The sequence below is a fragment of the Scaptodrosophila lebanonensis genome, unplaced genomic scaffold, assembly GCF_003285725.1.
Source record: "Scaptodrosophila lebanonensis strain 11010-0011.00,11010-0021.00 unplaced genomic scaffold, SlebRS2 tig00000043-arrow-pilon, whole genome shotgun sequence".
In the NCBI taxonomy this organism is placed as follows: Eukaryota; Metazoa; Arthropoda; class Insecta; order Diptera; family Drosophilidae; genus Scaptodrosophila; species Scaptodrosophila lebanonensis.
Window position 1 is genome coordinate 9,279,420 of NW_022060545.1, and position 22,291 is coordinate 9,301,710.

General features: G+C 38.3%; 1 protein-coding gene across 1 annotated transcript; it reads left to right on the top strand.

Moving 5' to 3' along the window:
* Positions 1-10,724: 10,724 nt before the first annotated feature.
* Positions 10,725-21,798, top strand: LOC115622405 (T-box transcription factor TBX6). The gene is made up of 7 exons (XM_030516336.1): positions 10,725-10,815; positions 12,318-12,474; positions 17,794-18,061; positions 19,046-19,183; positions 19,882-19,970; positions 20,142-20,667; positions 21,691-21,798. Exons 1-7 carry the CDS (start codon positions 10,725-10,727, stop codon positions 21,796-21,798), a joined length of 1,377 nt encoding a protein of 458 aa, XP_030372196.1.
* Positions 21,799-22,291: the final 493 nt, after the last annotated feature.

Consider the following 22,291-nt stretch of genomic DNA (forward strand, 5'->3'; position numbering starts at 1 on the left):
AGAAACTGAAACTATTTACCAAAATTCAACAAATCTATGAAACACATATTATTCATCTTTTTTTTAAATCGGTGAAGGCAAAACCTTAAACAAACAACTTACACTTTCTACTTTCTTGTACACTCTCTGAATAGGTGCTATGATTTTGTTATGGTATACAAGAATTGGAAAAGACCAAACAGAACTACATTGCGCAGCTCTAAAGCCTAATGATCTTACTAGCTGACTAGACATGGGAACTTATGGAGATCTAGTTAATTTTGTTATCGCCATCGATAACATCGATCTTGTTAGCTATTAATTGCCTGTGTTTTATCACACACATACTCGCATACATACATATATATGAGTGAGTTAGTGAATTAGTGAATGTGTGTGTGTGTGAAAAATTCATTCAATAAAACTCTCTATAATGCAACATTCAACACTTTCCCACAAAAGTCCATTGACATCTCGCGCTTGAGCTAAGACTAGACCGTGATCATTTATATTAAACAACGCGTATAAAAACCGATACAAGATCGTATCTGGCAGCAGCAACAACAGCTGTAGAAACACAACCACTGTAAATTGCCGCAACATCTATTCATACTCGTATAAATAGGTTCGGTCGTTCATTCGCTTGACCAGACATCAGACTTCAGACACCAGAGACCTGAAAGACCCCCAAATGGTTAATTATACCGAAAAACTAAACATTTTTACGAGCGAAATTTGTAATCATTACCACATTCATATGCAAATGCCTATGCCTATGGCCGACGTACAATCTGTGCGTATAGCTGTAGCTGTATACCTATACAGTATCTGTATCTTAACTAATGTGCTTGTTGTCTGCATATAATAGTATCTGGCATCTGTTTTCTATGTAGAGCTCGGGCAGCTGCTCGAACAGCAGCCAAAAGTCTGTCGCTTCTGTTGGCCCCTTTGTTTTAGAGGCCTGTTTGGTGTTAAAAGTACCGTATTGTTTGCCATATATAGCAACTAAAAATCTTTCGAAAAAAAAAAGAGGAAAGAAATAACAACATGCTGTGTGCTTGGGCCACAGATAACAACCCTTTCCGTCCCCTCCTCCCCACAGCAGTAGAGACAACGGCAGCAGCACTCCACACTAATTTATTAAGTGAATCTTTGTATGTACGCCTGTGTATCTGTGTGTGTGTGTGTGTGTGTTGTCAACGAAAATTCAAACATAAATTTTCAATGCTACAAGTTTTAATTTCTTCTTTTGCTGCTTGCCTCTGTTATTGTGGTTGCTGTTGTTTTTGTTGTTGTTATTGTTATTTGGTTAGCTGGTGTTGTTTTTGGTTTTCTCTTCTTTTTGTTTTTTTGTTAGCCCGGTAGCTGCTGAGGTTGTGAAAAAGCTTAAATTTTAATCAAAATTAGATCTTTATCTTCCGCAATTTATTTGCTTTTTAACAAATATTTTCATGCTTTTTGCTCTGAGCCTCTCGCATCCCTCTATCTCAAATTCTTTTATTTGTGTTGTTTTGTTTCTTTTTCTTCATTTTAAGTCTCACTGTAAATATTTAAGCTTTTGACGCCTCAAATGGCTGGCGTTCAGAGGGCCGCATCCCCCCTCATACGTTTCCATTGCAGTAGTGGCATAAATTTTTCTCGCTTCAGACTCCGGCCATTGAGTAATGGCCGTAGGTTGTGCGTCTACCTGTGTGTGTGTGTGTGTATGTGGACTTTACGCCATATTTGTTTTTATATTTGAGCGCGTGTATGGCACAGCATTGTGTTTTGGGGGTGGTGGGTGTTTTTGAAGGTTTTTGTGGTCGACGTGTAACTCGGCTGCGACGTCTGACTCTTAAATGGAACGTTGGAGATTAAATATGGCTGCTTGTTTGCCTATCAGTTGTGAAGAGCTGTTGGAGATTGCAAGAATTCAGACACCTCCAAAGAAAACAACAAAAAAACAAAAAACTGTCCTTGAATTTAATTTTGTTTTTCTCATTAAAGAACATGAATGGATTAGTTGAAGAGAAAATGAAGAAATTTTAATGGAAAATTTTTTAGATATCAAAGTTGGTTTATAAATGCAACTTCCGGCATTGCTTATGTATTCAGATTTTTAAATAATCTTTAATCAAACACATTATACCTTATTTTTTATGCATTTTAATTGAATTTATGTAAATTTATACATTCTTCAGTTTTTTAAAAAAGAGGCTCTTTAGTACTGGAGTTAAGAAAAAAAAATTAACTTCAATCCGTTTGAAGCTCTTATATCTGCAGATTTGGGTTTTTATTGGCTTTATGAACCTCCTATAGATCAGTGAGAAAATTTTATTTTCCACTAGAATATTCTAAAAACTGATTTTTTACTATAATATCATTACTTAGTATAGAGTAAATACATATTTTTTAATTGTTATAGTATTCTCCTAAATAATATGATAATATACATCTTGCTTTATTTGAATAAACAACAATTTAAACAAAAAAAAAAACCGATTTGAAACTATTAACAGGCACTAAAAAATAAAAAATAATTCCGTATTCTTCTACAACTTAATATTCAATATATAGTATAATGTAGATACAATTATTGTTCTTTTTGGAGTTGGTGTCAGCCAAGGAAACACTACAATATATCAATCAATCAATTAATCTACCAGTAATAATATGAGAATACTTAAGAAATACTTTTTTTACAAATTAACTTTTATACGAACGACAATATACTGTGACAGATTACCAATACCTAATTAAACCCAATTTCAAATTATCTTCTGTTCTGATTTGTTGAGTTGCGGCTCTTGTTGCAGTTTGTTCTTCTGACTTTTGAGCTTTTAGAACGCTGGGGTCGTGTATTTTTGCTACACGCATTGTTACGGTTAGATTTTTACGACGGCATTATACTGAAATTGAAATTCTATTTCACATGATATCTCATTTAAATTTGACACTCATCTACCGGATGCCTTCGCATGATATCGAAAACCCATGAACATTTTGTATGTTTTAAGAATTATATGGATTTCTCATGGATGCCATTGTCAGAATTAGACTAAATTGAAATGGGACCACATGGGAAAAAAAGACATTTCTATTCTAAAATATGAAGTCATAGAGACATTTCAAATGATAACTATGATAAGCTATTAAATATTTATGTGGATATTTGTTACAGGAGCCAACAATTGAAGTGTGAGTCTAGATTTTAATATAAATTTTGTACTTCAAATAATTTTATGCCGTCAGCTTAGATCGGTTGTGCAGTATATTGAATCTTAAGAACAGGGACGACTAATTTATTGTCCAGACAAGAGCAGACATCATTATATGTATACATTTCCCATAAATAGTGTGCGTACAGCTATCAGAATTCCTATTATATTGCGGCACGTACGACTACAGAGAGATACGTTTCGTAGAAATGCAGTTGCTCCATAAAAGCGAAAGTCTTGACGCCATTAAAGTAATCATCAACAGCAACAAAAGTGTCAACTATGACTAGTGCCATAAGTACACAGATCTACAAAACAAAAACAAGAGCAGAGAGATACGAGAAATGGAGCTATATACTTGTAGTTCCAACATATATACACACACACATACATATACTCATAGTATGCACCGTTTACAAAATCAAACAAGAAGCGACGTGGCTCGCTCAAAGGCAGACAATCAGTCAGTCAGTCAGGCAGTCACACACTCAGATTTTATGCCATGACGGCATTGCTGGCGCAAACAAATTCTTAACACTAGCTATAGAATGGCCGGCCAGAGATAATGCCCGTAGGAGAAGCTGAGGGAGAGGGAGCGGGAACGGTAGCGGGAGCGGGAGCTCTGGCGGCATCAGCGGTTGTCACGCTGAATGTTGCACGTGATTAAGGCATTTCCTCTTTTGACGTCAAACATTTTTTCGAGCGATGCTGCGACGGCGCACTTAGGCCATTGAAATTGCTCACTCATGCCTATTCTATTCTGTGCTTGGCGGTGCTCTTCTTTTCTGGACTGGACAGAAATGGTCTGTCAGACTAAGACTAGCCTGGTCAGCAGCGACAACAATTACCCCGCGGCCAGCCGTTCAATCAAAGGCCAAAATGCCGCCAACAACTACAAAATAAGGTAGCCAAAGAAGCCGTCAAATTGTTACGCATAATGGATGTTTTTATCAGCGAATTGATTTCTGACTACTGGACTTGGACTCTGACTTTTCCAATACATGCATACAATACATATTGCTGATGCTGAGCTGATGTTGCTTTTGTTTACTTCTCGATTTGGATTTGGATTTGGATTCGGGTTCTGGTACCCATCAGCAAAGAAATAAATAAAGAAAGAATTGCGGTTCGTTTCGCTTCGCTTTGATGTCAACGCGTGGCCATTGAACTTATTTTCTTTCATAAATATTTATATTTGTATTTTTATTAATGAAATGCATTTAAACAAAAATGATTTAATGATGAATTATCAAATGAAGGATGCTTCAAAATGCTTTTCGCTCTTCTGCTTCTTCTTATAACTTTCGCAAAACTTGGCCCACATTTGTTACACACTCGTACATACATACGCATGTATGTACATATATTGGATTGTGGATTTGTAGAGCTTAACCCATGATGGCCGATATTCATTTAAATCTATGATCTGTTGTTATTACACATGCCATTAACACGCACATTTCGAACACACACTACAAAGTGCGGCTCAATGAGGTTCGACAAAAGTAAATAAACAAATATTATCGATAGACACATAAATACCAAAATGTGCTTATGGATATATCTCTGTATGCATACATATAGTATACTCTACATGTGTGTATGCAGATTCTGCGACGACTACAGTGACTGCTCAAAAACCAAACCAAAACGAAACGAACTTGAGCGCCAGTAGCACTTGACTACACATAATATTGTAATAACTGAAGTGTCTACACAACAGAAGCGTCTCTCAGCGCGTCGCGTCTCCAGCAACTTTAGCACTTAAGTTGGTCTGAAGCGCGTCAAGTAGAAACAGTCTGTCGTCGTTGTCTCAGTCTCAGTCTCCGTCTCAGTTCCAGTCTCCCAGACTCAATCTCAGTCGCCGTCGCAGTCTCAGTCTCGGATCTTGGTCTTAGGGTTTTGGGTTTTGGGCGACCATCGTTTCATGGCATTCCTCATTATTTGTTTATGATAATTTGAGAGCAAACAGCAAAAGACTCAGCTCGTTCGGAGCTCGTTCGCCTCATCGACAGTGTAGCGGAAAAGTAAATTTGTCTTAGTGCCACCCGTGAATGTGCAGAAAAAACAGAAACGAAACACACGATTAAACACCTCTCAATTATATGTGGGGTATATGTATGTAGGTATGGGTATGGTTATGGGTTTGTGGGTATGGGTATGGAGCATGGGCACGACTGTAACAGTGGCACCAGTAGTGGCAGTGGCAGTGGCAGGAGCAGGCAGTGGTGGGGGGCGCGCTCAGTTGGTGGCGGCCAGTGCGTCGAGTGGCCTACGTGAACCATTGAAAGCTGTTAAGTGGACTGATGCTGATCGGACCGCACCGAAGCAAACACACATACTCACACAGACACACTAATACACTCACAGAAAAAAGTGGTTAATGTGAATTGAATCTTTTTTCCCCTATTCTAGACAGAAATAGTTCTTCACAGTAAGAAGAAAAGTTGCATTCCAAATGGAGTCTTAGAAAGGAAATTGAAATATAATCTCCACCAAAGAGGTTAAATTTTTAATTCAGGAAAAATCGAGAGCTCTGAATCTGTTCCCTTTCTTAAATAAATCTTATGCTACCAATTGTTTTCATAGAATCTATATGATATAGTCCACTGATTATAGTATCCAGCTATGGATAAGATAAGTCTCTATGCCAAATTTGGTGACAGATGCGGACGCATGAATATTTAGATGCTCTTTAATTTATGTATGTCTCTAAAATACCTCTATCTGCCTGTGGCATACCACAATCCGACTTCTTAATAAGCACTTTAACCTTTCATATGATTCGTCTTTAATCATTTTTAATTTCCGAATTTTGGAATCCTAAGTCGTATTTTCTTCACTTTCTTCACATGCCTTACCACTTTATTGAATGTGAAGTTTTCTTTCAGTGTACTCCAACATTCAGAGACTTGTGTACGGATTCACATGAGTCGTACCTCATCATACTACCTGCCGGCTGCTGCCGCTCATAAGTGTACAATATGTGTGTGTATATTTTTGGATAGCGAGGCTGTCGCTACTGTGGCTATGATTTAGCTGTTTTTTGCCCGCTTGTTGATTGAGTCACTTAATTTGCATACAAAAGTAGATTTGCATGCCACACAGAGTCGACCACGTCGATCACGTCGTGTTGTAACAATGAACGTCAAGTATGAGCCGTTAATAGTCTGCAGTCCAATGTCTATGGGGGCGCTATAGGCCTTGTTCAAACACACAAACACAAATAGACAGAAGCACAGAGCTAAAAGTTTAAATCAATAAAAAAAATAGTAATAAAAAAAAATTGCTCATTTCACTTGAGCAGAAAACAAAATTGTACAATATTTTCCATGGAAAATTACATTCGTTTATTTTTACCATGTTATTTATGTTAATTTTAATTTGAGCGACCATGCGAGAAAATCTTAGGGTAAGGCACCCACATTGTTAATTTTAGCAATACATGGCATTGATGGCACAGCATGAAAAGATAATAGCGCCTATGTTTGTACAAAAATTGGCAATGAAATGTGACACAAAGCCTTAGTTGAATCGATTGAGAATGGGATAACTTATCACCACAAAGATAGAAATTTAAGTGGAAATTTACGTTAATTTATTTTAAATTAATAATGGCGGCTTAAAGGTATCAAAAACAAATTATATTAATACTACAAATAGTTGTCGACTGCTTTGTTGGCATGTGACTTATTTAAAACGTTGTTGTTGACGCTAAACAATTGCTATATATTTGCAAGTTTTTTTTGGAAGCCGAATATTTGTTGTATTAGCAGAGTGTTTTTATTTAAAACTGTCCATCGTGGACAATCATTAACTGCCGAATATAAAAGAGTTTATTTGAAGACAATTTACAAATAATTGTATTATTTTACTAGTTCGTGGAATCGAAGGTGCCATTGTATTAGAATCTGTTCAGCATTAATGAAGGGATTGCTTTTTAGTCTGCTTCTAGTAGTCTTTTCAACAATCTCATCAAGCCTTACAAGTTTCTTAATAATAATATACAAATCATAACCAATATATAAGAAGATAATTTAAGATAGAAAGAATGTGGTTTTTCAACAAAATTCAACGAAACCTAAAAGCAAAATGTAGCTTGATTGCTAAAATAATAAAAGGCGTAGTGATTGCAACAAACAGGCAGACATCGCTATGTGGAATTCTTGAAGGAAACATTGCTGTCATTATTTCACTCTACCTATGACTAAGCCATTACTATCTTCATTTATCAATTACATTGATGTTTAGGGTATGTAAGTAGTGCGCATGCTTCCTTCCTTCCTTCCTTTTATCCCTAATGCCTCTGATGCCATGCTGGTTCAACATTCAGGAATGCGACGCCTGCGCAGACATCGCAAAAACTCATTACAGGAGGTAAATAAAACGCAATTAGGAAATAGCTACCTGTTGGGCATATGGAAAAACGGAAGTAAACCGAAAGGCATTAGTCAAACAGCAGGCACGGGAGCATCAGTTAGAGAAAGAGGCAGAGCTATTAGCTTGGTGCTGACAAATTGCGCAGCTATGGTGCCGCACCGTCCTTTCAGGCCCTCAGGTCAATTGTTTGCTTCACTCACATGCCAAATGGATATTCAATTGAACGTGGAAAACGGAAATGTGCGCGACCAAATGTGAAAATGAATAGCGCATAAATAATTACCATGCCAGACCCAAAAATTCGCATAATATACATATGCATGTATGTCGTAGTTTAAGGCAAAATGCCAAGAGTTAATGGTAATTTAATTTTGTTGTTTATCAGCCAACATTAACAGCATTCTAATGCGCTAGGCTCTGTCATTTAGTTGGACAGACAGGCAGGCACAAGTGCTGTGTAAATTATTTACTTGGGCATTAAAAATTTCGCAGTAATGCAAACGCTTACCCGGAGAGTTTACACAAGATAGATAGAGCAGCAGAGTCTAATCTACTTTTGTTTAATTACCTCAGCCTGCCTAGCGGAAGTAGACATGTTTACCTGCATTTTTTTGTTATTGTTTGCGATTGCGATTGTGCTGGTATGCAAAAGATACACGAGACTTAATAGTTGTGTAAATCACGTTTTGCCACAAACGAACACAACGAAAACGAAAGCGATCAGTAAGCGAACTTTGGAGCACACACTGCGTATGCTTAACGGGTTAAAGTTCGAACTAAAGAGCAATTGAAAATAATTATGTTGGTAGACAAACGCATGTTCTTTATTCAACCTTTGACACAATTGCAAACTATTTCTAATTATCGTATAAATTAGACAAAGGCAAACAACCCAAACTAAATAAATTTTCAGTAGTCCGCAAATTTCTAAACTACCTAAAAGATGTTGATTTCAAGGCCATAAACATGCTTAGCTTAATGAAGGCGGGTTGTTTAAAATAACAATCTTAAACTAAAGCGGGCTACAGTTTTAATTCTTGCCATCTATACCGTACCCTATTTGTTTCTCAAATTTGTTTTTATTCTATTGATGATATACTATATGATATAATACTAATAAATACACCTAATTCTGTTTTTACACGGTAGATTGGTTCCAGAAACAACCGACATATATAATATATTATATATTATCATATGCAAAAATCGGTAATTGGTTCTGTATCTCTAAAGAAATATATCTGCAATTTTTTAATTTTCAAACTACAAAAGTAGATGTAGAATAAAACCAGTGAGATTTTGCTCCTAAGCGTGCTTTAATTTTAAAACACTTTCACAAAGCTTTTTAAGATCTTAACATATAATAACATATAATTTTATATAATTATTAACCTTTTGACGATTTCTAAAAAATCTGAAGTGAAATGCATATTGTATATTATTGTAGAATATTAATTGGGTTATAAAGTAAGAAGTGAACGCGTAACAAAAAAAAAACAATTCTTTTATTTATGGCGGAAATTCAAATAACAAGTAATCTTCAATGAAAGAGGTTTATGTTAAATTCGTCAAATGACTTCACTGCTTGCGATTAATAACGCTCTTTACCAATTATTTATTTATTTTTAAATACATAACTCATATGCCGCCATAAATTTGGTATTTTCCTTTAATGCTTGTATTCTAATTAGACGTGTTGCTGCTGGCCATACAAATTTGTAAACGACATGCGTTTCCGCAGTTTAACAAATGTTTTGTCAAGCTCTAAAAGGCCAGAACAAAGAGCTGGGGTACATCATGTATCTACCACCTGCATCTGAGAGCCCAAATCGAGGCAATGCCAAGTTGGCCGCCATATCAACGCCTGAATGACGCAGCGTCAAAAACTGAAAACTAAAGTAAATGAACAGCAAAACGGCAGCACTAACAGCAACAACTTGAGAAGAAGACAAGAGGACCACCATGATGCTGACGGTTCATTCTACAAATGGGCAACAGCAACAACAGGAACAACAACCGAAGATGCCAAATAAAAAAATAAATAACAATTTTGATCATGATGTATAATTAAAAGGCAAGACACACGCACAAACGCACACACACACACACACACACACGCACACACACTCACACATGAGCATAAGTGCTGTGCAACATGCTGCCGTAGCTTCCTCCCCTGCCGTTTCATCAGCTGCTGCTGCTGTTACTGTTACTGTTGCTGCTGCTGCTTTTGCTGACTGTGCAACTTCGCACTTCAAAATTAAAGACAATTAAATGCGAGCGTCCCGAGCGGGACGGCGAGATGGCGAAGACGACTAAGGCGGAGCTACGATCACTAGACGATGACGGTGTGAAAAGCGCAGACAGTTCTGGCTGGTGTGATTTTCAAAATGGAGGTGCCAACAGCAGCACAAGCGACGACAGAGAGAACGCGCATGCGTGCATGCAAACGGAGAGAGAGTGCCAGAGCGAGAGAGCGAGCTCTGGAGATAATCAACCAATGGGGGCGCAGAGTGGCAAGAAAACCTGCAAAAGATCGCAACGGATCGTTTGAACATCGTGCAGGTAATGTCGATCAATGGCTTGAACTCGTCAAGCTCGTTTGAAGCGGCGGCGGTGGTGGCGGTGGCGGCGACAGCGGTGGTGCTGTTGTTGGTGGCGTCGATGGCAACGGCGGCGGTTCATCTTTCTTTTTTTTTCTTTGTAAGCAACAACGGCGACATTTTCGAAACTTGTTCAGTTGATATGCGAACTTTGCGAGCGCAAGACACAAGCGGCGGGCCCACAAATAACCATACGGCTGGCAAAAGAACGAAAAAATACCACGAGTCTATTACCAGTTACCTGTTACTTTGTTAATAATTAAATTAACACCCACGCATACCCATGAAGAAATCACTAATGTATGCTTTGACGCGACTCCACAGCAGGCTGTGATTTGCATAATTAACGCTAAATGAATATCAATCGCACATTCGCAGTGTTTATTTGCTAGCGAACGTACTCGTATGTGTCTATCTGTATCTGTCCGTGTGTTTCTTCCTGTGTGTGTGAATGTGTGTGTGTGTGCTTGTGCTTGTGCGACAAAAATTCAACTCTAAACAGTTTTAAATACAAGCCTAAACAAAGTGTGAAATATTGCAAGGCGTTGAACGTTGAACAAGCAAGATGATAACCATGAACGAGCTGGTGGATTTGCGTATGCAGCAGCACATTGCGCATGAGATTTATCGCCAACAGATCATGCAGCGCATACCAGGTAAGCTTGCACCCCCACTCTGCCCCAGCGCCCCTCGCAAACAGCTTACTTTACAGACAGATCACTCATACGCCGCATTGCCAATCAATCGCACATCCATTCCTGGCCATTAAATGCAACAAAAAAAGCTGTTAAGCATCATTAGCATTAATGGCCCCATCATTTGACGCAGCAAATGCTGCGCTTTATTCCCGAGAACCTGATAGTATAGTATATGCAGTGTGCAGCACGTCGGCGATGCCTTGTTTATGTGCAGTCATAAAGCTGAGTAATGTGAGAAACCGATCGTTGATTTTGCGCAGTTAGCGGGGGGGCTGTTAATACTAAGGCGAACACGAGAACTGTTTTTGCGAGCACATTAAGCAAAATGTGTCTGCTTAAAACAAAGGCGATGCATTGATTTTTCGTAGGTCGATGTAGGGTAGGTTTTAGTAGGCAACAAAACCCGAAATAAATAATAAAACCAACGAGCTAAAAAGTTATCTTTGTCTACCTCCACTGTGCCTTGGAATACAAATTGTACACCTACATAATAATAATAATAATAACTAATTTTGTATTAGAAAGTATTTTCTCATTTAGCATTCTATGATTAACATTCTCAACATGCAATTTGATTCCACTATTATTGTAAATAAAAAGTTTTTAAAATATAAAAACTCTGTTCAACACATATCGTTCTAGTGACAGCATAAGTTAAAATTATATCGCATTTGACATTGTATGTCTGTGCTCGTATAAATGATTGCTCAGTGCAAAGTTTAAAGGAGAGGTAAATGAAAAAAACAGGCGGACGAATTTGGATTCGCCTCGTCATGCTTATCATCTATGTAGCACTACCTATAACATGTAGTCTATCATTTCTCCTTTTTCATAAATTGTTTCTACTATATCGAGAGGACTCTCATGCAATTCACGATTGTGATTAGAACTTTAACATAAACATGTCTTACATTTGTTCACTTGTCTTAATTACCGCACTCATCAAAGAACATCAACAAGTGAAGTGCCATTCAGACAAGGAAACAAATATCAAGTTATATGGTAAACAACGAATTTAAAGTATTCTCTATTTTTTCAATACTGAGCCAGAATAGAAAAAATAGCAAATAGAATTGCACTCACTGGAATTATTGGGCCTCAAAACATTTATAATATCACTCAAGTGTTATTTTTTTTATATTTTTTTTACGTTTCTGTTTTTGCAAGTTCTAGTTATTTCTTTTCAACAGTCTGATAAGTATCCCAAACATAATGTTTAAACAGTCAGGTTGGTTAAAAAAAATTGTATTTATATATAAAAAAAAAATCGCTTTTATGCGCATTTACTTAAAAGATATCTGAAATTCGTTTATATATAATCTTAATAATATATTTTATTTACTGCAGAGCATCAGATTTTGTTTATTGCAAAACAGGTTCTTCAACTGCCTTTATTGATTACACATTTTATTAATTCATCAATAAGTTAATAAAGATAAAATATTTCGACCCTTTTACAGATCCCTTTCCACCTATGCTACCCATAGCGATGCCGCGCCACGTGATTATGCCGCCGCGTGTCACGCTGCCTGGCGTAGAGATGACGCTGCAAAACGATGAGCTCTGGAAGCAATTTCATCAAATTGGCACGGAAATGATTATCACAAAGAGTGGCAGGTATGTAAGAATACTTCAACCAATATATACATGTATATACATACATATACATACATATGTAGTATATAAGATGTAGCGACTTTGATGTCGCGCCTCGCGCCCAAAAAAACTTTTCAAATGAAATTAAACTGGTAAACAGACAGAAAGGACCAATGATGCATTAGCACATTGTCGACAACGAAGTCCGACAACGTTGTGAAAAATAATACCCGAAATGCAAGGCAAAGATAAACAACAACAACAATAACAACGGCATACCATGTTATGGCACTTAAAGCATCGAGTCCGGCGTCATCGGAATGTGAAGGCGACGGCGCTGTTAAACGCTCATTAGATCCAGGCGCCTGCAAATTGTTTACAGCGCCGTCGCGACAACAATTTTCACAGGCAAACAAAATGCAATGCACGACGCTCAATTGAACGGAAGGATGCGACGATGCCAGGATGTGAAATTGTGCACAAGGCGCGACAGGTACAGCCTGACTCGTTAGCCAGTCGGCAAGAGCCAGAGAATCGGCCAAGTGCGACTCTGATAACTGCAACCATTGACCAAGGCGTAAAACGAACAAGTTCACTGGCACTTTGCGTGCCAAAGTTGCCGCCGTCCTCGTCCTCGTCAGCGTCAGCATCGTTGTCCCCTCAGCCGCTGTCCCTGTCGCGTTAATGAAAAATCAAAGCGCAAGCGCCTAGAGATATTTTATGTGTTACACTCTAGAAATTTTCATCAGCGGAATTAGCAATAAGACTTTACCACAATAATGAAACTTTAGTGAAAAAAATGGCTAGATTTTGAAGATTAAGAAGAAGGCTTAGCCGAATTTAGTTTTTGACTAAAAGAAAGACATTTTTCCTTAGCTAAAAAAGTTTGTCAGATCTTGTTCACCCTTTAGAACACAGGAAAGTAAATTACTTTCCATATTTAAATTAAGATGAGCTTGGTCTTTGTTGCTTAAAATGTTAGCTAAGTATAATTCCCTATTCAAAAAGATAATGCAAATACAAGTATAAATGGAGTTGCACACACCTGAAGCTTTGAAGTTTCCAGCTATCTTTTACTTCCATCAACTTACAGACTAAACTTTTATTATGCATAGAAAAAGAAACCCATAACTGTTCTAAATGACACTGCTGATCCAGAATACCCAGTAGAGCTTAAATATTAATAATGGCAAGAGATGTTTATTTATAAAATGTAAACTGAATGAATTTGAAGTTTTCATATTGTCATTAAGTCCATATTGCACTTCCCATATTCAAAAATATCCCAAAATTATATAAAAGGATAGATTAGGATCTTCAAGAAGCCAACTTGAACTTTAAAGTAAAGGCTACTATCTGACCAATTCATAAATAGCAGCTTTACGAAAATTCAAGATAATCGAAGGGGTAATAAAAACCGACCATCTAAACAGATACGACAAATGCTGATGCATATTATATTTTTGCTCTGGATAGACTTTTCCTAATTCGGAACAAAGTTTTTTCAAACAAAAAGTTTTTGGCCTTTTTCCAAAAATAAATAGGGCTTAATTTTTCGAGTGTAGACATAAACCTAGTACGTGCAACTACAACAACTATGTCTAGCTGGCATAAAAGTGCCCGGCACTTGTTCAAATGTGCGTAAAGTGGCGTCATCGTAATTTATTATATGGACGAGTATGGACCAAAACGCAGTGGGACGTCCTTTTGGTCGGCGTTCAACATTCGGCATTCGGCGTTCTCTTTTTTTTTTTATTCGACCTGCTGCTGCTCTGATGCGGCATAAATCTTTGCGTCAAGGATACTTTGTCGTCATCTTTTAGTTCGACGTTGCGCGTTTTATTGTGGCGCCTGTCTGCTGCTGCCACTGCCGCTGCCGCTGCTGTCGTCTGTATCTGGCTATCTGTCAGATACAAGTGCGCATGCGCGCGCGTCTGCGTTCGCGTTGACAATGACCACAGCTTGTCGACAGATACGAGCAATTTCACACTTGGCTGCGATGCACAAGTGGCGATAAGAACCAGACTATACGAGTAATGCAGCAGAAGCAGCACCCAAAAGGGTTTGGTTTCGATCACTTCAATTCGAAATTAACATAACTTTTTGGGGGGACCGTGCTCGCCGAAAATTTTGAGTGAAACTTCCAATGGGGCCAACAGATACATTTTGTGCGTTTTATGCCCAGCCATGAATTATTCATAAAGTCTGCGTATTAAATAGTTTTTATGCTCATGAAAAATGTTTTATGAGAATTGCGCGCTGCAGTTGCCGCAGCTCTGTGAACCCGACCATCCCAGGCGGAGGCAGAGCCAGGGACAGAGCTAGTCTTCAAGTCCGAGTGTGTGCAATCGATTTGAATTTTTAATGATTAGGCGCCAGAGTGCCACCGTGCGTTTCATGTATGTCTGCCTGCTCATCTAATACTCGTACACAGTGCATGGCCCAACCGCATATGTGTATGCATATACCTACACCAAGTGGCGCTCATAAAAACTAATTAGTCGGTCGTCTAACTGCCTCTATTTCTAGCATTTGCCTGGGTGGTAAAAAGTGGAGACGGTGATAAAAGCGTTAGAACAGAGCGTCGTAGCCCATAATGAATGGGTTTTTAGAAAATTAAATGAAATGACTTTGTCACGAAGCTTTTAGTGGATCCGAGGCAACATGAAAGTGTGGAGCATCTTTGTCGAGCGCTGTGAAAGATGAAGTGAAATGATAAATGGGGGCTTAAAGACTATGAATAAAACGCTATTGCTACCGAAGCCCTGGAAATTCATTCGCGTGAGAATCTTAAATGGGGCTAGTCTTTGAGCATTTGACTCCAATTTAGACTCAGTAATTTTAAAAATTGCATATTTTTTTATCTTTTATATATTATTGATTGAAAAAAAGCTGGAGGTTAAAGGAACTACAATATGCAATTTGAAAAATTACAATTTACAGACTATACCTATTCGTTTAAGACGTTCTTTCCCCAAGTCACCTTCTTCGACAATAAATACACATTTTATTAAACTGTAGAAATCCAGAAGAAAAGTAATTCATGACCTAAAAAAAATCGAAGACCCCAATCAATAGTGTTTTTTATAGATTTGTGTACAGTATTTTACTATAACATAATATTATTAGAATTGTTTATAAAGATTGTATAGTTCACAAAACTAAATAAACTAACTAAATAACTAAATAAAACATTCTACGAAGAGATTAACAAATACCTAAAATTTTGTTATTTTTCAGGTTGTTGAACAGAGTTTAATATTTTTAGAAACAAAATTATGGTTTATTCGTTTTCAAAAGTTATTTAGTTGAATGGTATTCAAAGTCGGGTAGGATATGAATATGTTTTCTCAGTGAAAAGGAGTGCGTATTTGTTTGGCAACGTTATAGTGGTGCTATCGTTATAGTGGATGGCTATAGTTAAGAAATTTTGATTGTATAGCAACGATTTAAGCGGTCCATTTATTTTTTTGTGAAGTTGCTATCACTATAATGCTAAGATTCTTCTTGGTATAGATATTTTTTGGGATTGAGTTGTACTCTTAAGAATTTGTATTGGGTGTGTAGGCCAAAGAACTGTTTAGTGAAAAGTTATCCGTTTTATCGATCAGTCTGTGCTTTTTACATAATTTTATTTTTGGCAAACAAATTATTAGTGATCTACTATTTTGAGCAATATGTGTGCTGGTTGTTTATAGCTGAAATAGATTTAAAGGCATTATGAAAACCTCAAACGTTTATTATTCAAAGAATATCTAAGTATACTCTTCGACTCAAATTGGCCTTCCTCAATGTATAGTATCTACCTCTATATATTCCTCTCTTAACATACACCTGCGATGGCGCCGCGTCAAAATATTCGAAATGCTCACAAACATCGCTCCTTTAGCATCTCTGCTAATTATGCGCATGCGCGCTAAAGATATTGATCTTAACAAATCGTTTGTCAAAAAATAAAAATGCACGAGCGAGTTTAAGGAACGCATGCTGGTCTGACGGCTGCTGTCCAGTTTGTCGATTGCCAAATACAGAAAAAAACAAAAATGAGAAACAAACCGAAACAGAAAATGAAATTCTAAACCGCACGAATGTCGAAATATTTGTGCGTTTTGTGCTTCTACGTATGTATTTTTAAATGTGCGCTCTAATGGAATTCAACAGAGAACCGAGAAGGAATCAAATTAAATTTGAGCAAACCAAACGCCACAGATTTCAATTAATTAATCATTGTGCAGCAGTTTTGGGCAGCACACAAAAACAACAACAAAACAAAAAAAATACAAAAATCATTGCCAAAAACAAACTAAAAACTAAACAACATACAAACAAGCACAAACACACACCAGCAAATGCTTTCGACTGGCGCCAAGCGCCGTGGCCACCTGCTGTGTCTTGGCATCGACAATAAGATGGTGGGACGATTGGACGACTGGACGAAGGAACAGCCGCCGTCGCAACGCATCCTTGTTAGCACAGCGCAAACGCGACCTCAGCCTCGGCCTCGGCCTCGTCAGGGGCAACAGTCGCGGCACGGTTCGGATCGGAACCTGCCCGTCCTTTATTTGTTTGCGTGCGCCCAATTCACCGCGCCGCTACCCCTAGGCCTAGGCCTAATTACATGGCCCACGAAAAAACTCACAATTAAATATTTGTAACGCCCACGCATTGGGCAAATACACACCCATAGGCACTTAAATAAATGCATATAGTGTGCGTCTTTTAAGAGGTCGGTTTCACTAGTTTTCATCTCTCTAACCTCTAACGGAGTAGTTGTATATAAATCGATTCTATAATAAAAAAAACTTAAGTTTAAAAAAATTATGTTTAGAGCCTGGAAACATTATTAAAGATCGAAGATATTCCCTACTGCTTGCTTTGTAGCTTTATTTCGGCATTTTAATATTTTACTCAAATGGTTTAAACAACAATGTAAAATTAACGCCAAGTCATAATGTTTATCATTTAAAATTCATGAAATTTTAAAAAGTATAAACTATTTGTACCTTCTATAGAGGACATACGAACTGTAAAATGCAAAACTTTGTAAAATATGTTCTTAAAAAAATTACACAATATGAACTAATTATTAGCATTAATATCAAAGCTAGAACTGAAAATTAGAACTGGATATCTATTTGACAAACGTATATTTAGATCTTGAAAATTTGTAACAATATGTATTTCTTTAACTTCCTCACAAACTCAAATATTCATCAAACCTACCTCGTCAATTCCCAGTATTTTTTTATAAAGTCTTCTACCTAATTTTTGTTAGCTATATTTGCGCACAGTTTTAAATTATCGAATAAATTTCTTTATTTGTTTATTTTTTTATTGCAGACGCATGTTCCCCTCGATGCGACTGAGCGTTTCAGGCCTTGAGGAGGAGACTAACTACTGCGTCCTTCTCGAAATGGTACCCATTGGCGATTGTCGCTATAAGTTCTCGGGATCACAATGGGTGCCTGCAGGTGGCGCCGAACCGCAGAGTCCACAACGCATGTACCTACATCCCGATAGTCCTGCGACAGGTGCGCACTGGCAGGCCCAACCTATACTCTTCAATAAAGTCAAACTGACGAATAATACTCTGGATAATAGTGGGCATGTAAGTATATAGCTCGTGACATTAGAAAATACCCGCAGATGGAATTTGCAAAAAATATTCCAGATTTCATATACATTAAGGGATTTAATTGAAAAAATGTATGTCGGAGAGAAAAAGAGCTCATTGATATGGCTTCAAATAAGTATTGTCGGAACCCATCTACTTGACAACTGCCTTCTTTTAATAAAATCAGCCTAGTCTACAAATATACAATATCATCTCAATTCACGATTTATGCTATATAATCAAGTCGGAGGACTTGTTCTTGGTACAAAGTTTTCGGGTTTATTGAGATTTGATATTACTTGTATATCTAATAATAATATCTAATCTATTCAATAACTAAAACAAAAGCAAATCCTAATGGGAATATAAGTATTGTCGGAACCCATCTACTTGTCAACTGCCTTCTTTTAATAAAATCAGCCTCGTCTACAAATATACAATATTATCTCAATTCACGATTTATGCTATATAATCAAGTCGGAGGACTTGTTCTTGGTACAAAGTGTTCGGGTTTATTGAGATTTAATATTATATCTAATAATAATATCTAATCTATTCAATAACTAAAACAAAAGCAAATCCTATGGGAAAGCCATATCTTGGAAGTCCTTATTACCAGTTCTCTTCTTTTTCAAATGTCGGAATGCTAACTAATTTACAGCGAGTTCGAAAGTTCAGACAGCTTCCTAATAAAGCATGTAACAAGACTTTCGATTCGAGAATCAACTAAGTTATTTATATAAACAATTTGTTTGTCATCTCGTGATTTATATTTGTAGATTTACTCCAAACATAGTTGGAACTGACTGCTCTTACTGAATTAGCGTTCAGTTCCTTCAAAGGAATGTGATATGATTAGCTATTTCTTCTTTTTTTTTTGGCGAAATGTAGCTGATAGGAGACCAATGCTCTGTCTTTCTCTCTCTTATTTAAATATGCTCTATTCCCTCTCTTATAATTGTCATTGTCCCTTTACAGATCGTGCTCGCGAGCATGCACAAATATCAGCCGCGTCTGCATGTCATACGCACCGCTGATCTCGCACAGATACCTTGGGCGCCACAGCAAGCCTTTGTCTTTGCCGAGACAGAGTTCGTGGCCGTGACAGCGTATCAGGTAAGTTCATTCCTCCAGTGTCATTCACAGTTTTTTGCCAATTCATTGAGCATTGGTCCCAAACAATACTAATTAGTTAATTTCGAGCCAATCGCTCACGCCATGGGTAGCTGACCAAAGACTCGAATTAGCATGCAACGCCCTTTGACTGACGCGGCGCCGAACTCAAGCGGCCCAGCACTCACTCGCACATAAGTCAGTCGCAGAGTCAGGCGATCGGTGCTGGGCTGATGCTCAGTCGATCCGCTTGTTGTTTTAGGAAGTTGGATAGCCACATCCTTGTTAATTTGAGCGCTTGCTGTGTTTTTGTCTAGGTCCTATGTCTCTGTAACTGTAACTGTCTCTGACAGCGTCTGTGACTGACACCAAGTGACGCCAGACGTCTTCGTCAGCGCCTCTAATTAGCCCGATCACTTGAAGCGATCGTCGACATAGTACTACGAGTATAGTCAGCTCATTTTCATCCTCATCAGAAAGTTGTCAAGTCATGTCGGCTATAGGCACTCGAGTCAGGGCGCTCGGTGTCAAGTGGCCCTGTTACTTAACGCCAGCTACCGATGTTCGCTTACTCAAGAATGTTATGTTCCCTGTCTGCTGTAAACTACTATCGTCATATTTCACGCAATTTACAACAATTTTGCTCATCTGTTCATCCAATGTTTTGTTTTTTGTTTTTTGCTTTCCTTTCATTTCAACAGAACGATCGCATCACAAAGCTGAAGATCGACAACAATCCATTTGCGAAGGGCTTCCGCGAAACGGGTCAATCGCGTTGCAAACGCAAAATGTCTTCATCACCAACGCAGGAAGATCAAGATCATCAGCCTCATCAGCATCAGCAGCATCAGGTTCAGGTTCAGCAGGCGGGGGGAACAGCACAGACGAGTGGTGCTAGTCAGCCAGTGCAGAGAAGTCCAAGCTCGCTTGATATGTCGCCAACAAAATCTGCGCTGACAAGCGCCAACGATCCAGAGTCCCACAATAACAACAACAACAACAACAATAGCGACAACGATGGTCCGCAAATTAAGCGCCTGAGATCAAATGGCTCCGCATGCTCGTTATCATCATCGCTCGACGGCGCTGAGCCTGGCGCCAATGGCAACGTCAACGTCAGCAGCGGCAGCGGCAACGGCAACAGCAGCATGCAAATGCCGCCCATGGGGCCCGCAGCTTCACCGCCTGGCGGCCACAATGCCAGCGCCTTTATGCAGCACATGCAAACCTTGCTGCGACCTTCGCTCGTCGATTTTGCCTGCACGTACTTTGGCCGACCAGCCCATGAGCATGGGACGCTTTATCCGAATGCTGTCGCCGCTGGAACATTGCCGCAGTCACCATCTCCATCCCATTTGTATGGGCCACCATCTATTTTGCAAGCGGCTTTCCCGGCACTTCCTGCTCTCGGCCTGCCACACAGCATTTCCGCAGAGCAGACGCAGCTGCTGCAACACTCAGATGATTCTACCGCTGATGAGCTGGATGTGGGATGCGAGACCTCAACGGACCAACAACAGGAACAACCACAGCACCACCACCAACAACAACAACAACAGCAACAGTCCTCGCCGCCCTCGAAACGCAAAGGTTTTAGCATATCAGCCATTCTTGGAGGCGGCAGTTAGTCAACAATCCTCCATGAACTGTGGGAGTAATTCAAGGGATACTTATAAAATGTGTAATATATCGAACTCTGCAGCATAAGTAAAGGACTAGCAGGTGCCAGGACTAAGGTTTCTGATTAGCAGTATTATTCGATGGGCCGAAGCTTATATATTCTACAACAAAATTGTTCATTTATTTAAGATCTGCTCGTTTCTTTGGAAGCTAGAGGATATGATAACGCAGATATTGTAGAATCGCGTGAAGAATAAAATACTCCGGTTTTAATAAATAAATCTAAATAAAAATAAAATAAATAAATAAAAATAAAGAATCCTAGGTACCACATTTAAAAGCCTCAAAACTGAAATAAAAATGTTTTTATACAAAAATCATCCAATATCTAATAACAATATGAAAAAGGACCCAAAATAAATATAATCAAGGCAACACTCTTAAAGAAGCCAACTGGAAGTTTTTAAACAATTTTCATTTACAGATTGCTGATAAGTCTGTTAAGTTCAGAGTCCTGGAGAAAAACAGTTGCCTTATATAGTATTGTGATTCGATGTGAAAAATACTACTAATTTTTAGAATCTATTGATATTTAAAAGTAACCCTTACATTAAATCGAAGAGTTCGAAAAATTACACATTTTATGAATGCTTCCATAGCGCTTTCCTTGCGTTATATATAGTTTTATTTGATATTACAAATAATGTACAAAGCATGGTAGTATTTAAGCTTATTTTGGCCTGATTAGCTCATAAGTCTAGTTAAGTTAAACACTCATATATAGTATGCTTAAACTCGTAATAAAAACAAAATGCTCTCCTACGAGTATAACAAATCAATCATCTAGTAGTTATCATTTAAAAAATGGCCTGCTGTGCGCAACTTCAAAGCCTGCACACCCACACAATGCCGGAGGTAAATGGTTGCAACATGAAATGAAAATGTACGAGCCAGTTGGCATTATCGGTGGTACGCAGATCGAAGATCTCTGCAACTGAAAAACAGAGAGAAGACGTTCAAAATCACAACTTCCGCTAGACATTAATCCCAACCAATTTACAAGATAAACGCTAGAATTTCAACAACATCATCAGTCGGCAGATCAAGCCGAAGACGCCACAGCATCCATTAGCCACACAAGAACTCATCATGGCGAGTGGCCAGAGACGCAGTCGTCGTCTACATAATTTGTTTGCAATTAAATAGCTCGACAAGGCATGAAATTCGGTTGCAGCCCTGCGACTACGCCTTGCAACAGTTGCACGCACCCCAGAGAGTCATAGAGGGCAGAGGAAAAGATAATATTTATGAAATGGGCAGCGACTAAAAACGAGGAACAGCAGCAGCAGCAGCAGCAGAACACAATTTGTTATGTAAGTTGCAACGTGGCTTCTTTCCCTCTTTGTTTTTTTGGGTAAATCTTTTAGAATGCAGCCAATGATGAAGTTTACGATGACATGCGTCACCTCCCACGTCTGGACGATGACGATG

What these genes read in the sequence shown, in the direction of transcription:
- LOC115622405 (XM_030516336.1), top strand. Translation starts at nt 10,725, where the DNA reads ATGATAACCATGAACGAGCTGGTGGATTTGCGTATGCAGCAGCACATT. An exon ending in TGGCCGTGACAGCGTATCAG is followed by an intron (nt 19,184 to 19,881) that starts GTAAGTTCATTC and finishes TCATTTCAACAG; the next exon opens with AACGATCGCATCACAAAGCT. An exon ending in CTACCGCTGATGAGCTGGAT is followed by an intron (nt 20,668 to 21,690) that starts GTGGGATGCGAG and finishes GCAACTTCAAAG; the next exon opens with CCTGCACACCCACACAATGC.